This window comes from Tinamus guttatus, unplaced genomic scaffold, assembly GCF_059628265.1.
Source record: "Tinamus guttatus ecotype Peru unplaced genomic scaffold, ASM5962826v1 Tinamus_guttatus_pri_ptg000131l, whole genome shotgun sequence".
Classification (NCBI taxonomy): Eukaryota; Metazoa; Chordata; class Aves; order Tinamiformes; family Tinamidae; genus Tinamus; species Tinamus guttatus.
This window is the reverse complement of record NW_028288665.1, coordinates 467,241-483,285: the sequence shown is the minus strand read 5'-3', so window position 1 is coordinate 483,285 and position 16,045 is coordinate 467,241. Positions and strand designations below refer to the sequence as shown.

The following is a 16,045-nucleotide window of genomic DNA, read 5'->3' as shown; positions in this document are numbered from 1 at the left end:
ATGCAGGTCTGGTAACACACACCAGCAACCCGACCATACACCTCTAGACAGGCTCGGGCTCCTGCTACTTTGCTGTGAGAAAAACTGGGCATGGGAGGTACCTCACAGCACAACTCCAGATACTTTATCTTCACCAGGGTTACGCAGCAGAACAGCTAACATGTTTTATCTATTACCATGGGAACCATTTACCTTAGGGGACAGTAAAGCCGGAGAACAAGAGCAACCGCTCCCCCAAACATCACAGCAAAAGTGTCACTTGCAGCGAACAACAAAGGACAGTGAATAGGTAGAAAAAGAGAATTTCCAAGCAGATTTTTCCTCCTGCAGAAACAAGTACTCAGCAGAGTTAAGCACATCTTCAGTTGATAGTCAGACAAAATGAAGGAGCACGCAGGACAAAGAGAGCGACAGATGAACACCCATTCAGAGCGCTACGCATAAAAGAAATTTCCTTTTGCACTGTTACTGGCCTTCGTTTACGCTCTTTATAACCCTGAACTGCAACGCTCTTGCCGCTGATACAGTCAAATTACTGGAGTTGAAGTGCATACAATATATTCAAGTGCAGCACCAGTACATGTGGCTAGCTGCTACTTCCCCGAATCCGACTGCCCCCCTAGGCTGCTGCAAGATTCCTACCTCGAAGACAGAGGAAAGTAAGGAAGTCTTCTGTCTTGGGCTTCCGTTTGGAGAGGTCAGAAATCTGAGTGGCGGGAGGGGGTAACAACGGCTCCACTATCTTTATTGGAGTTGTGCTGGGACTGTTTGGCTGGGACTGAGCAAACTTCCTTTGTGCTTGCAGCCTTGGCCTGTGGAGACAAGAGCATATCATAAACACGTTAGATAGGATGCACAGGAAAGACTCAACAATGCAGAAATTCACTGTTTGAATAACAACAGGAGAGATCTGAAGCCACCTCTCAACAAAGCTACTCACAATTTGGTCTATTGCGAAGACAATATTTTATTTGCCCTACCTCTGGTATCTTCTGCAACAATTTAGAAACACAGGATGGGGACATCTTGCCAAAAAATCTGTAACTATGTCATGCTTTTTGAGTATTTTCTTACATGCCATAAAATTATAGTTTGTAATTGATTTATTTTGCAATTAAATCTGTATTTTGCATGACAAAAAAAAAATCTTTTCTTTAAGTACTACTTTTCTTCCTTCTTGTGTTTTATCACAATTATTTGATTTACAAATTTCCATTAAGGTTTTTAATTTATTCCAATCTGCTGGAATCCTAACTGGACTGCTCAAAATTCTAAAGTTTAACTTAGAAAACTTAAAAACAGCTATTAGTATATACTGTATCTATAGTTCTGTCCAGTTCTTCAAACACAAAGCAAAACCTTTAGGGAAAAATATTTTTTGACAGGAAAAAATATCAGGCAAAAGCCATTTGATCTTCATTCCCCTGGGTGACAGCTTAGAAGACAGCGAACAAAGAGTTAATAAATATCTGTGTCAAGTCTGTAATGGTGAAAAGCAGATAAAGACAAGGGGAATTTGTCTCTGTTTCAGTCCCTTTACTGGTAGTGAATCTCTTTGGCAAATTTCAGAGTATGCTCGTGTAGGGCTATGAGAAATGCACAGAAACAAGCAGCTTGGCAATCGGACTGCAAATTATTTCAAGTCTCTCTGAAGACTCTGATTAACTACTGGGTGGCAATGGAAATGATTTTCTTTAATACATCTAGAACACAATTCAGGAGTAGGAAAAATGCTTGGGGCAGCACAGATACCCGAAGGAGGGCTCCCTGGGAACCTGACTCGCAGAGCCTTTGAGAACATGCTAATTTCTCACTTAAACAACTGGGATCCTAATTGCGGCCTTTATTACAGCTTCAAAACGAAAAGAAGATACCGAAAGTACTTTAAACCTCACTGAGAAAGGATGCAATTTTATATCATTTTCTTCCCTAATAGCAGAGTATTTACATAATGTAAAACTGAAACAGACATCAAGTAACACTAGGGGAAAAGCCAGGTCTTATCATTCCACTGCAAAATTTACTGTTATGACTTAACGAAAGCACCGTTATCATCTACTCAGTGTGGAGGAAACATGTAATTGGTACATCCTTCTTTTTCATGTATATCTAACTTACTTAAACATCTGGCTATGAGGAGTGTGTTACCTTGTTTAAACTTCCTCAGTTTTGTGGCTAAAACAGAAAAAAAAATGTTCTAAATCCCAGCAGTGTTTGCATGCACTCACTCATGTCCCTAATGACAACACAGCACAAAAGTAACATTCAGAAACATTCCCCTCCACGTGAATTTTCCATAAGGAACTTCCTCAGAAGGAACCATCATCAGAGGAACCTACTGCATTCCTCAAAAGCCTTCCCTATTGCCTGTTTATTTCCATCTCCTAGTGGCTAGTACATTATGTTGTTTACAATATATTTTACCACAGCGCTCATAATTTGTGAAGTGGAACTAAAAGACTATTTGAACACACTTATTTCCTCATATCTATGAGCAATAATTTTTCCAGAGAGAAGATATTCAAAATACCCACTCATGTCTTATGCAAGCGCCTGGGACTGCCTTGCAGGGCGCTCGCAGCTCCTTCAAGCACAGCCAGCCCTGCAGTGTCCCGCACACCCTCGTGGGGCCCGTTCGCATCAGCTAGAAGGCCCCATCTTCCCTGAGCTCAGAGGGGGGCAGTGACCAAGAACTTGTGCTGTTTCGGGGCCAGGCTGCCCGTGCTGTATGATCAAAGGTGCCAGGGAGGCTTCCTGCTGCCGATGCCGCTTCCAAGCGCCTCTGCTGACAGAAGCCGCGTGCCCTCCGGCTTGCTTCTCACTCCCCGCTCCCATGAAACCAGGCCTCTTCCTCCTGGAATACCTGCTCTTACTAAAACTCTATAAAGAGTTACTGGGCATAAGCCCTCACCAGCCCAACCTAAGAACACTAGTAAGACACTGCACCTTTCCTAACTGCAGCACGGCCTCGAGGTTCGGAAACAGCTCCCGGTTTAGGCTTGGGTGGATGTATGCCACACAGACTTTACCGTAACGTTTAGGAGGCCACAAAGGGAGATATGAGCAAGAAAAAACAGGTCTTCTCTCAAGAAAAAAGCTCATATCACTTTGGAATCAAAACACTTCTATTAAGACCCAAAGTCAAGTTTTTAGGCAGTCTTTGCTTCAGCCTTGCATAGACACGCACGGTTCAGAAGGTGCCCAGTGAAAGAAACCCGTACGCACGGTTCAAAGCCCGAGTAACTGCATACAACTGTTTCCTTGTCAGGGAATGCACGCCTCTTAATAACCTGATATTTCACTATGAAAATCTCTGGAAGCATAAAACCAATTATTTCGGGTCGGGTTTCATGTTGCACCTAATCCAATGTAAGTGTGAAGCTGCTGCCAAGGGAGGCGGCGCCGCTCTGCTCTCCAGCGAGAGCAGCTCCAGTGTGACCGGCTGCAGTGCCAGCCCCACGCACCGCTCCGAGCGGCGCCGCAGCCCTCAGGGGCTGACAGGAGCGCTCAGGGACGGCTTGTATATGCTCAATACGGACCACCACCACAGAGCTCCCACTCCTTGCTCGGCAAGGCAAGAGTTGCTGCTGGAGTGGCCTGTTTAGCAACTAAACATCATGCAAAGACTGAATAAACAGCCAGAAACATTCAGACTTTTATATAAAAAAGCAGTATTTCAGCTTTTCCAAACCAGGTATTTTTTCCTTTTACTATTTTTGATAGACTTCAAACATCTACATAAGACACAAAGACCAAAAAGGCTCTGCCTGAGAAAGCCGTCACTTCTTCTGTGTGCTGCTCTTCTACAGAACCTGCTGCTTAGGCTCGAGACAGCGAATTACAACTGATTGCTAAAACTAGACACTAAAAATATGCCTACAGATTAAGACTAGATGAGAAAACACTTCTCTACAACGTGAATATACTTTCTGATGCTTTTCTAGACACAAATTTATTTTTAGCTAATCACTTCAAGCAAGTTGTGTTCTTTATAATCAAAACACTGCAGTTTGCATTGGCTAAAAATACTTAAGAAATGTATTTTAAAATACAGTTTCCCAGCACCGTTTCCTTTGCACTGTAGGAAGGGCTGTATTTAGTAAGAAAATACCTACTTTACAAAGGCACTCTTTTCCGTGAAAAGCAAAGCTCAGGCTAGCAATACAAGTCTGTGTTAAATTTAGTAAACATTAATGCTGTAGATAACAGTGCATGCTGTGTTAGCTACAAAACAGGTATTAAATTATCAGTATGTGAGATTTAGTTCTACATCTGCACAAGAAACATCTTATGCCGTTTCCAGTTCACCACTGCAAAACTCCTAAGTGATAGCAAAGCATAAGTACTATATAAAATACACAGAGAAGAGCAATACACACTATTGAACCGATTATTTATACAGGTATTAATCTACATTTAGGTGCTGAGAAGCTGTCTTCACATCCGAGCATCTCAACTGCAAAGACATTCGCAAACCAACCGTTTTCAAATGTTTGTTAATCTCTAGCAATTCACTTTTTTAATAATAAAACTTCCTGCAATATTTGCTTGCTGTTTTGTCTCCTAACCTTTAGCTTGCTCTTTGAACTTTGCTTTTGTCTTCATTGTTTCCTGCCTCTCTGTTGCCTCAAGTTTTATGCATTCTTTTTTTTCTGTTTAAAGGCACCCCTAGAGTTAGATTTCCAAATTCTAAAGGAGCTGTAGCTTAAATAGCGGCTCGAGTGTCACCATTTTGTGATTGATTCACATTTCCTTTTTTGATGCAGCATGTTTTGGCTTCCCGAGCGGCTGGTGAGCAGCTTGCAAATTGAGGCTAAGGACTGTACTCTTTTGTCCTTCTAAAAGCACTGTCAATATTTGGTTACTTTGCTTTGCTTGTCCTCCTGAGAAAATGTAATGTAAGTGTTTGTATATATTTACTCTTGTTAGATTAGAATTGCTACTACTGAGTAGCAGAGATGAGCTGGTCTATTAGTTTTGACCAAATATTGCACAGATATTTAGGAACAGAACCTCTCTTACTGTGCGATCTAAGGATACACGCTAAAGAAACACACTTCATTGCAATGCACATTTAAATGAGGAAAGTTCAGTAAGTGCCTCAGAGCGCAGTTCCTGCATCTCTAGCCCCATCCCCTCTCCTGATGCGAGCGGCAGGGACACAGGGCTCCGTGTATTTACGTGTCTCCATGCAGGGGTCTGTACTCCTGCCGCGGGAGCCAAGCGAGCTCCTCCGAAACGCTTTCGCTATTACTACCTTAACCTGGCTGCTCCCAGCAGTTTAAGCTCTGTCACAGTCGTGCACGGTAACGTCCTGCTGATTTCTGTCATTCCATCAGCCACCAGTACCCATGAGAAGATGACCTTGTGTCAGACGCACTGACACTCAGGCTCACCCATTTGGAGACGATTACCCCACGCAACTACATTTACAGGGTTCCCCCTGCCATGTGCCTGTGTCATTATTTCTTTATTATTACACTTTCGCTATTTAGAGAGGTATTTTGCAGTGAATTTTACTTGTCCCTGCTCTAGATCAGGCTTGATGCCACCGTTTTCCACATGCACCAGTGGTTACATGCAGCTTGCTCGCCCAGGGCTATTTGACAGGGCAAGCACAATGTGCTTGCTGGCAAAGCTTCCTTTAGGTGTGCAGCACAGAAATTTAACTTTTCCAACTCTGAGAGTAAACATTATTTGGATAAGCAATAGATGGTGACACAAACTGCAGTGTGAATACAAGGAGACCTTGCTGGCTCTCCCTCGAGCAAATGTCCATTCAATTCTCAGCCCCAGCAATACCCAACTGTGTTTCTGTCTCTGTGTATTTACACACAAATCCAAACACCGTCCCCTGAATTACGACTTCCGTGACTGCCCTGCATCAGCCCGAGAGCAGGAAGCGGCAGGACAAAAGGCACTTTGAAGCACATTTTCTCTGCTACATCCCTGTGGCTTCGGGGTACAGTAGTTTCAGCCCGAAGCAGTGGTAAATCACGCCCGGCCCTCCAGCCCCACGCAGGCTCAACAACAACAGCCTGCGGGCTGGCAGAAGTGAAACGAGATCGGAGCATATTCTGCACCTCCCAACCCACATGGACCAGGAGGGAAGAGAGGGCAAGCAGCCCGCCCACAACAAAATATTATACTCCACTTAGTCCTTGATTTTTGACAAACAGGGAGGTATTAAAAGCCACTGGGTACTGTTTAACAATTCCCACAAATTAACTGCGAAGGAACAGGACGACTCCAGCCAATGGGGCACACAAACCATCACACTGAAAAAAGGCTGCAGATGTTGCCTGCTCGGCCAAGGCCCATACTAGTCCATCTAGAAGAAGTTATAAAAAGCTGCCTGTCAGACATCAACTATGGATTCAAGAAATTCTGGTGTTTCAGCAATCTAGATAGATCCAAGAGAGATTAACCATAGTGAGTCCTAAATAGCTACTGGGGTTTTTGTGCTGGTAACCCACGATGGCGAGGCAAGCTTGATGCAAACCCGACCAAACAACAGGATGTCTCCATGTGAGCTTGGGTTCGCTCTGCTGATCTCAGGTTTCACAGAAGCAAAGAACAAGAACCCAAACCCAAGCCAAAACACTTAAGAACAGGTATAAACTTGAATTAGTTGAGCTTGCAGCCCGTTTGCAGGAACTGGGGTGTCCTCTCACCTTAGTGATACAACTCCTTGGAAGTTCTCCATCACCACCTGTACCTGTACTTGGCACAAGGTTCAAGGACTAGGTGTACTGTACTGATGCCTGCTATGGGGCAGCTATAGAAGTGTTTGGCAGCAAAAACAAAATTAAAAATGCCACAAAGATGAACTTAAGAGTGAGCAGAGGGGACAAAGTAAAAAAAAAAAAAAAGTTATTTTTCTCTCTGATCCTGCCAGAAAAGGGGCAGATGGTGTCTAAAATCAGGGAATATAGCAGGGTCCATCATTAGGCAGTACCTTAAGCAGGAATATTGACCACAAGAACACTGGGAATCTTCAAATGAGGAAAAAGCAGCTAAATTAAAAGCTACCAAGAAACTGTTCTCCTGCAGTTATGTATCTTCATTATCAGATCAGTACAGACTGCTCAGAATGTCCCTGTACCAAATGTCCTACAGACTGCTCATAAATAGGGACTCAGAGGCAGACCTTAGTTTATGATCTAAATCATCTATTTTAGCATGGCAATGCGTCTTTTAAATTCATTTGCTCCAGGGTTCTCCCACCTAAGATTGGATGGCACTTTTTTCTCCTTCATAAGGGCATGTGATAAGCTGAAAATGGCAATAGATGGCAGAAGAGATCCTTCCAAATACTAGAGGCAGGTGCTGCCAACCTCCCTTTGTCCTGCCATGGTTCTTGCAAACTCCCATTTTGGAGTAGCTTCATCTCCAAGTTGCAGAAGGTGAGCACAGGCATTTAACCTTTGACTCTGGTACGGGTTGTAATCCAGCTATGTCTGCATTGGAGCCACTTTGTAGGTTACATAAAGCCACCCAGGCGAAGCCTTCAGGTTTCATTAGTTCACGTGGGAGCTAAACAACAATAATGTGAACTTCATGGTGGGTTCCTCAGTAGTTCTCCCAAGGGAGACACTCTTGCCACCACTGACAACAGCCCTCAGTTGGGCCTGCCCAGGTAGGCCCACACAAGCTTCAATACAAATGGAGACAGTTATGCAAAAGCATCCTCCCAGGAAGGGACAGGAAATAGGAATTATAGAATCATTATGGTTGGAAAAGACCCTCAAGATCGAGTCCAACCAAAAGTCCTTCAACACCATTGCTGCAGCCTGCTTTGCAGCAGGCTGCAGCCTGGCTAAATCCTCCTTCTGGCTGCTCTTCTGTCTATGCATGTTGCAGAGGGTATCCACCTCACGATACCAGAACAGACAGGCGAGGTGACTCTTCGTGCCTGGGCTAACACCAGGCACCACGTTAGCCCACATCCACCCAACCCCATGGCCGCTCACTGGGGCTCTTCTGACTCCTGCCCGTGCTCCAGCTGAAGGAGAGCTTGCCTTTGCTCTGGAGCCACGCTCAGGAGCCCTTCTCCTCCTGGCATGGTTCCCATCCCGACCTGCTGTGCGGGGCTCTGCAGCAGCAGCTCTACAAAGTGCTCCTGAGCCAGCCCTCCTGAGCACCTCCCGGCTCCGAGATTGAGAAGCGCCTCCTGATCGCTTCTCAGATACCGAGAGCGCAGTCTCAGGTCCCCACGCTCCACAAAGGGGCACTCACCTCTCTTGTGGCAGCGGGAGGTGATCCAGGCTCCTCCTCCCCTCGAGCCAAACCTACCTCCCTGACACCGTGAGCTTGGCAGGCAGCACGCGGCCAGGAAGGGCCTTTGGGCCCGGTCTGCTGCTTCATGCCATAACTGCAGAGAGCAAAAGAAGAGCACCACTGTGTGCCAGAAAAATAAAGTCCAAAACCACAGTGGCAGGAAAAATAAACTTGGCTCTTCTTTTGCTTTGCTTTTTAAAAATCATTAGCAGATGTCGGAGGGATTGTTGCATCCTGGCAGTTTTTTCTTCAAGCAGGAAAACCCACAAAAATAAATTGATTTTTCATATTAAACACTGTCCATGTGCTGGAGATAAACAACAGAAAACTCCAGAGCAACAAACACCTCCCACACTGGAAGGAAGATTTAATTTCCAGTTCTCTTGCAAGGTCTCCACCTACTGGCAAAGCACTGGCAATGTCCTGCTGGCTGGACTCGTTGCAGGTGGAAGAGCAACGGAATTCTCTCTTTTTCTTTTCTTTTTTTTGGTGATATTTCATAGAGCAATGTGGGGGAGCCCAGAGGTGTGAACTGGGCTGCAATTTCACTTCAGTGGCTCTGCAGCAGCTTTCTTCTGTCTGTGTGGCTCGTGGATAGCACTCACAAGCCTGCTGCATGCAACCTACCCCAATTCATTTTTTCAAAAGCCTTTTGGCTCTACAAAAAGATTTCCAACCCTATGAAAAAGATTCTTTGGATAGCTAAAACATGTCAGTTTTCACAAAACTTGAGAGTTTCACCCCTATTTAATGAAATTGAGGTGAAAGCAAATTTTAGCCCAACACATCTTCAAACTTCGATATCTCCATCACCCATCTTCTATATTCTCAGACATTCAAAGGACACTGGCAAAACCTGTTTGCCTCCCAAGTCTTAACCAGAAGACATTAATCAAAACCAAGATGGTTCAAATGACAGTGTTTCTTACTACATCCTTGCTCAGGCATCACTGGGCACTCTACCTGAAATGTCAGCTGCTAATAAATGCAGTGCCATCCTGTATTCAACCTTCCTCTTCCAAACAGTCGCATATTCAGACTGAATGGTGAACAATGTGTCACATAACAGCAAACACATCAGCAGCTCCCTCCCAGCCATTTGGAACAACTGCTAAAAAAAAAAAAAAAAAGGGAAAAAAAAAGAAAAAGAAAATCCAGACGGTACAAGATCAAAACCGCACGACTGAAGGAAAAGTCTTTTCCTTTGTGCAGCCTTCTCTCTGGGACTGTGCCTTTAATAAAAAGGTTATTTTACAGGTAATTTCATTCCTGTTTTCCAACCTCAGCAAAACACACATGCCTCAACGATTGCAGTCTTTCACCTTTCGCCCCAAAAGCTACTTGCACTAGCCAGAAAGCCAGAGATTACTTCTGGCAGAGACGTCAGAAGTAACAGCGTGTGGATCATTTTGGCCATCATCTGAACGGCTGCAAAGCTTCCTGTTCAATTAAGTCTGCCATTAATCCCTACTATTTGAATAAAGTTTTCCATCTGCTGGCAGGAAGTGATAAAAGTCACACGGTCAGCAGGTTGCGGGCATTTTAACCTCCTGCAGAGGCTGCTGGTGGCAGTCTAGCCATACCTGAAACCAGATACCCGTGTTTCCCATGGGGCCTGCCTTTCCAAATGCTTTACCACCATCTGGCTAGTGCTAGGGACTCAGCGTTTCTCTTTGAAACTGCAACATTTCAGCACACAGCACAGGAAGCTAAAGAACAGACACAAAATATCATGTGTCTGCTGCACCGACTTCATTCCCATAAGTAGAAAACTGATCACTTTTGCATAAACCCCCCTCAACCACATTCACAATCTTGCTAGCAAAGATTACTAGACAGAAATATATGAATGAGCTACAAAGATATGTTTTCTATGAAGCTAAATCTCTACTACCCTCATATTCTCAAGCTAAAAGGGGAACCTGAGCAGGTGCCATGGGCGCTTGTCGGTCACTTCTCTGTGTTGATCACGGCAATTCTTTTCCGGCAATTCTTTTCCATCAGGCTTTTAGCAGAAACAAACCGTGTCCTTCCCTCAGCTCCCCAGGAGTCAGGAGCCCGTTCCTGCAAGTCACTCGGGCACGGCTGGCCGCCTGAGCACCTCCCTTTGTGGCTTCTCTCAAGCCATGGCACATCCTGCTACCAGTCACGCTGCCCTGAAAAGCCACGGGGCACCTCTCCTTTGAGGCTCCCTAAGGTCTGAGCGAGAGGGGCTGCTGGGCCGCACTGCCTTTCTCTTCCTGCTCACCGCTGGATAAAGTAGGTGGGAACTAATGATATGGATGGAAACTATGGTAACAGTCCCTACGCCAGCACAGCCTATCACTTTCCCGCAGACTTTCATTCTTTACCTGCAGAAGTAGGTACTTGATGCTCTTGCAAGGTGGGTCCCCTCAGGGAAACTCTGGCAAAAAGATGATAAGTTGCATATCAAACACATTTTGAGATGAGGTATTTGCAGGAAAACCAACACCCAGCTGCACGCACACGTGGCAGCTTTGCCGGGGGGGGACAAAAAGCCTAAGGAGATTTTGTTCACGGAAGAGTCCCACTTATCGTGGCTCCACCTTCCCCAGCATCCCCCTTACTTCCGTTCTTGGGTTGCGGCACTACTTCAGCGGTGGGATGCCTGAAATTTGACAGTACGACCCAACCAAACGGCTTGCGCGTGATGGACGCCCTTCATCTCCAATCTCACATTCCTGCTTATGTCAGCACAAGAGCTCATGAGATCCCATAATCAGCATGCCAAGAAAGGAGATCTACCTGCAAATTAATTGCTTTTAAGGCTGCTCTGTGTCTTTACTGAGTTGGGTTTCTGAAGCCCAGAAGTTCTGGCGTTGGCACAGAAGAGGTGGCACGAACACGTAAGAGGGGAGGAGAGGGGGGCCGTTTCCAGTGGCAGCTCACATTAAGATCGCCTTAAACTGACTGAGAAACACATTAGCTATTGAACTGTAAAATCTGAACAGAAAACAAGTGCCTGGCAGCAATGCCAGTGTTGTCTCCTTTGCTGTCAACCCTCTTGCACTGGGAGCGCATTCTCCATGCGCGTTTTGCAACAAGGAAGGAAAATTTTTATTTTCACAGAACAGCCACAGGATTGACATTCACTCAACTACATGCTCGCCAGGCAAAGCTTCCTGCTTGGAAGAGACCAAAGCCCTAGCGTGCATCAGGGTTATTTGGGAAGGCCCTCCAAGTGCCATCATACTACCTGGCCTGCTATTAACCATCCATGTCCCACCAGCACTTCCCTCCTAACGTTCAGCATGAGTGGAGATACGACAGCAGGAATGAAAGAACTGACTCAAAGTCAAAAGGGGGTCGACAACAGGCTGCTTGTGATTTCCAGAAATACCTGGTGACCTTCAGGTCACCTTCAGAAACACCTGCATAAGACCTTCAGGTCACCTTCAGTACATGACTCTGTCAGTCTTTGCATACTCTTAAAATTTCCTTAATTTCATGGTGAGGGAGCAGTCCATCTCCAGCCATTTTAATCTACAAGTAAACAACGTGCGAGCTGCTCTGTGACAGGGAGCGAGATGCTTTCCGCTCGCCACATTGCACTGCTAAGCTGATCTGGCAGATGAATACTTCCAGCTGTGTGTGCATACATATACATATATATAAACACACACACACAGTTCTGCCTGCTCTACACCTCTAACACCTTCTCCCAAACATGACTGCTATACTTAGACTCAAATATGAACTATTGCATGCATAGTTAGCCCCTGTTTGCACCTTACTCCTCCCTGTATCCTGGTACTTTTATTAAAAAAAAAGCATACAAACATTGCTAGAAAGTGCAAGGAGACATAAGCATGCTCAGGAAAGCATAAGTTACCTAAAACAACCATGGACGTACTGCAAGAAGCAGAAGACTGAACACAGAAGGAGCGCTCCAACGCGGCTAAAAACATGCCCAGCTATAGAGAGCTGTGGAAATCTGAAAATCTTTTTCATAATCAGCCAACTGCTGGAAAGAACCTAAGCCACAGGTAAACAAATATGTAGAGCATTTCATAAAACTTCTGACTAGGTTCTGTATTTTAAATTATATTAATTACAGGTTAGGGATGCTGTTCAAAAACCAAACGAACTACAAAGGCAACCACAACACAACTGTGTAAGTGACTGCTGCTAGCACTAAAGAAATCTTAATAGCTTGGAGGTGAGAATTAAGTCAACAAAGTCAACAAATAAAATAAATGCATCCTTTATCACACCATTACCAAGGGAAGAAAATGCCAAAAGGCAAAAGAGGAGATGCTTCTCCTGAGGCCTTGCTGGCAACACATGATTGCCCCGATTTAATTAAATAAGTTTTGTTAAATCAGTGCAAATCCATGTTGACTACTACGGGTTAAGAGTAGGTTAAACCAGTGTCTTGTTGACAGATAAATCAAAAAGACAGACTGTCCATACAGTCTCTTCCACTGGTTTAACTTCATTAATTTAAAAGCTACATCTTAGGTAGAATTAACAAGACCAGTTGGGAAAACCTCTGTAAAGCACCACCACTAAGACCTTAATAATTTGGGATCAGTAAATATAAAATGACGCCCAAAATTTTCCCAGATTCCAGCTTATCTACTCTACAAATAGCAATGATCTTCTGCAATGGTTTTCTACTTGAGATGGAACTCTAAATATTCAAACTCTATTCTTTGGAAAAGATATGAACTCCAACTTCATATTTTCATGGTATAAGGATTAAGAACGAACCAGATTGACCCCACCCCGGTTTTAAACGCGGACCAACATCTAGGTGTGAATTTTGCATAACATGCTGATCTGTATTTCTGTGTACTCTCATTGAGACTCTTCCCACTCCTGAGTGTCTCCGCGCATGAGGGTGTTTTTAGAAGTGTTCAGCTATTCTGGGCAGCAGTGTTACATAAAGCTGCAAGACCAGAAGCTATGCTACATATAACTGGGCTCCTAAGAATATCACTCGTCATAGCCACTGGGTGATCCTAGCTAGGACAATACGAATGCTCTGCTTCACCAAGTCTAAACTGCATAAAACTGTTAATATTTTATTTATTCTTTGCTCTGTGGGTGCATACACATGCACAAACATGTACACATTTATATATTTAAACCTTTGCAATAAATAAGCAAGGTTTGGAGAAGATAAGAAATATGTAAATAACCGATTTTTACATTACTATAATAAACTTTGTAGATGGTATTTCATAATTTAATGGAATAATAAAGCTGTCATAAATAATTGCATTTTATATACCTCTCCCCTTCCTTGACGGGGTAGAGAAGTTTTTTTTAAAAAAAAAACAAACAGAAAAAAAATGAAACTAAACATTAACCCAGACTTAGTAATAAAAACCTATCCTACTAAATGGTGAGCCAGATGCCACAATACTTGCAAAATAGGACTCTGTGGGAACTAAGAGTTTTAAGCCTGTTTCCAGATTTAGTCCTTTACAAAAGGTTTTCTACATCGAAATGAAACCAAGAGGATGTTATCACTCCCAGTTACAAATGTGAAGAAAAAGAACTATTGCTGCTCCTAGCTTTGCCCAGCATCAGGAGTGTCACATTAGAGACCAGTCCGTTTTGGACTAGCTGACCAGCTCCTTTGGAAGGACAGAGCAGCCACATATATCCAGGTATTTTCCCTGACCAAAGGAGGTTTCAAAAGGCAAAGAACAGTAAAAAGAGCAGGAAAGGAGAGTGGGTTATGGCTTCCCCACCGGAGGCCAAGTGAAGTGGAGAAACCCATCTGTGACAAACACACTGCAGTAGCCACGAGCTTCTCCACACTGCAGGGGACAAACCTATAGGTTTTCACATCCATAAAGCCAAAGAAAACTAGCCAACTTTCAACAAGTATAAAAGAAAGCATTGCTGATCTGCTCTGGAAGGGCAGTTCCCACCTTCTAAACTCTTTCAAAGCAAAAAGAAAGGTCTGGGGGGTTGTTACTCTGTCTAGCTCTCCTCCTCAGCGGGTAGCAGGGAACTATCTCTATGAAAAATTCTTGGCAAGGTTTCCATACCCTTCGGTCCACTTAGTGAGCACAAATCATGCAGCAGGTACCCTCTTTGGACCAGCTGCAGCCCAGAACATCAATCTCTCCGACGTGGACAGCCACCACGGAAAATAAGAGATGGCAGAAGCTACGATTTGTCAGTATTTATGAGTCTTAAAAACACCATGAAACGAAGTGCTGCTCTCCTCTTCCTCCACTTGCCGCATTTCTGGACAAGCAATACAAAAGGAAGCAAGGTAGCAATGTATATAGGGATATGGAACTATTCTGCTTTTCATAACAACAACAGGAAAAAATGTAGGCCAAGAATAAGCTTCACAGCACTAAGAGAAACTCTTCAGTAAGATGGACATGATTCTTGCTACAAGAACTACAATTCTGACGTGAATCTGCTTGAGAAGCCAAGGAACAGGACTGGTTTCTGTACTTGGTGGTAAGGGTGTAGGAGAGAGAAGGACCTCTTGCTGCCGCAATTCCTTCTAGATGAAACGAGGAGGTCCACAATACACGAGGTTTCTACTCCAAAGCCCTGCAGACGGGTTGTAACGAGTATCAGATATAACTTTAGGTGATTAAAATAATAGCTAACAAATAGACAAGTTATCCTTTCTAATACCATCTCCTAGAAAATTACAGCTATTCTCTTATTTCCTTGAAGAAGTAAAAATCTGTAAGAACAAATAAAATCCTTAAAGCAGAAAAAAAAAAAAACAGATCCCTTCACAAACCACAGCTTTTACTGTGAGAACTCCCCAAATGTTGCCAGGCACATGGAGCAGGAGGGCTCAGCTAAGCAAGCAGCTTGTTTCCCTCGGTAGCCCCGGATGAGCGTAGCACCACCAGTTTCAGCATACTCACAAGACACAACTGCCTTACCTTTTCCTGGCTGGCACTTCTCAAGGTTCTTTTTCTTTTTCCCTCCTTAGTATGATGAGCACATTTACAAAAAACACAAGTAACAGAGGCGACGGAAAAAAAGCGAGACTCTCGCTGTGGGAAGTTCACTGTGTTAGGCCAGGAAATTTAGAGCAACGATAAATGCATTAAGTTGTGTTTTACGCACCGTTTAGTACCGAAAACGTCTGTCTCCAAAACGCCCAACGCGGTAAGGCAGCCCCCAGCAGAGGGAGGGTCCCTGCGCCGCTGACGGCCACGCTGCGGAAGGGAACGGCATTTCCCAGAGGAGGAGCAGAGCGCTTTCCACGATGCCGGTACAGGGCACGGACCGTCACCGTGCGCTCGGCAGTGTCTTCGACAGGGACCGTATAACGGGTCAAATGACTTGCGGGTGTATTAGGGGAGGAATAAACAGCAGTCCCAGCAACACACGTGTTGTGAAGCAAAGGCAGTACCTAACCCCACTGCCTCGGCTAATAAAAGCCCGTGTGAACTCAACGCGACACCCGTTTGGGGGCTATCATTGCACTGACTCGCACACACCTCGTATTAAGTTTGTCACCTATGGAGTTTGTTACCTGCGCCTAACGCGGGCAGCTTTGTGCTGTGACACCCCCTCTGCGATACTCATTTTATACAGGCTGGTGGTAGCACTGCCAAAAGATCGGGGTAGAGGTGGGACACCCCACCAAAGCTGTCTCATGGAGCCTGCTTGCTCCATGCTCCATCCGCCCCCAGCAACATAGCTGAAATACTCACAAATCCTCCTCTGAGAGTCGCTCAGGAAAATAACCGCTGTGATATAGCGCTTTGCAGCTTTCCACTTCTACACTCATTAAAATAATTAA

At 44.5% G+C, this 16,045-nt stretch overlaps 1 protein-coding gene across 4 annotated transcripts in view; it reads right to left on the bottom strand.

Moving 5' to 3' along the window:
- The window catches only part of JARID2 (jumonji and AT-rich interaction domain containing 2), a 198,860-nt gene that overhangs the window by 60,415 nt on the left and 122,400 nt on the right, over positions 1-16,045 (bottom strand). For all 4 annotated transcript variants that reach the window (XM_088521718.1, XM_088521719.1, XM_088521720.1 and 1 more), the window contains one exon: positions 643-812. In XM_088521718.1, coding sequence (XP_088377844.1) covers positions 643-812 — 170 coding nt within the window. The remainder of the gene's footprint in view (positions 1-642; positions 813-16,045) is intronic.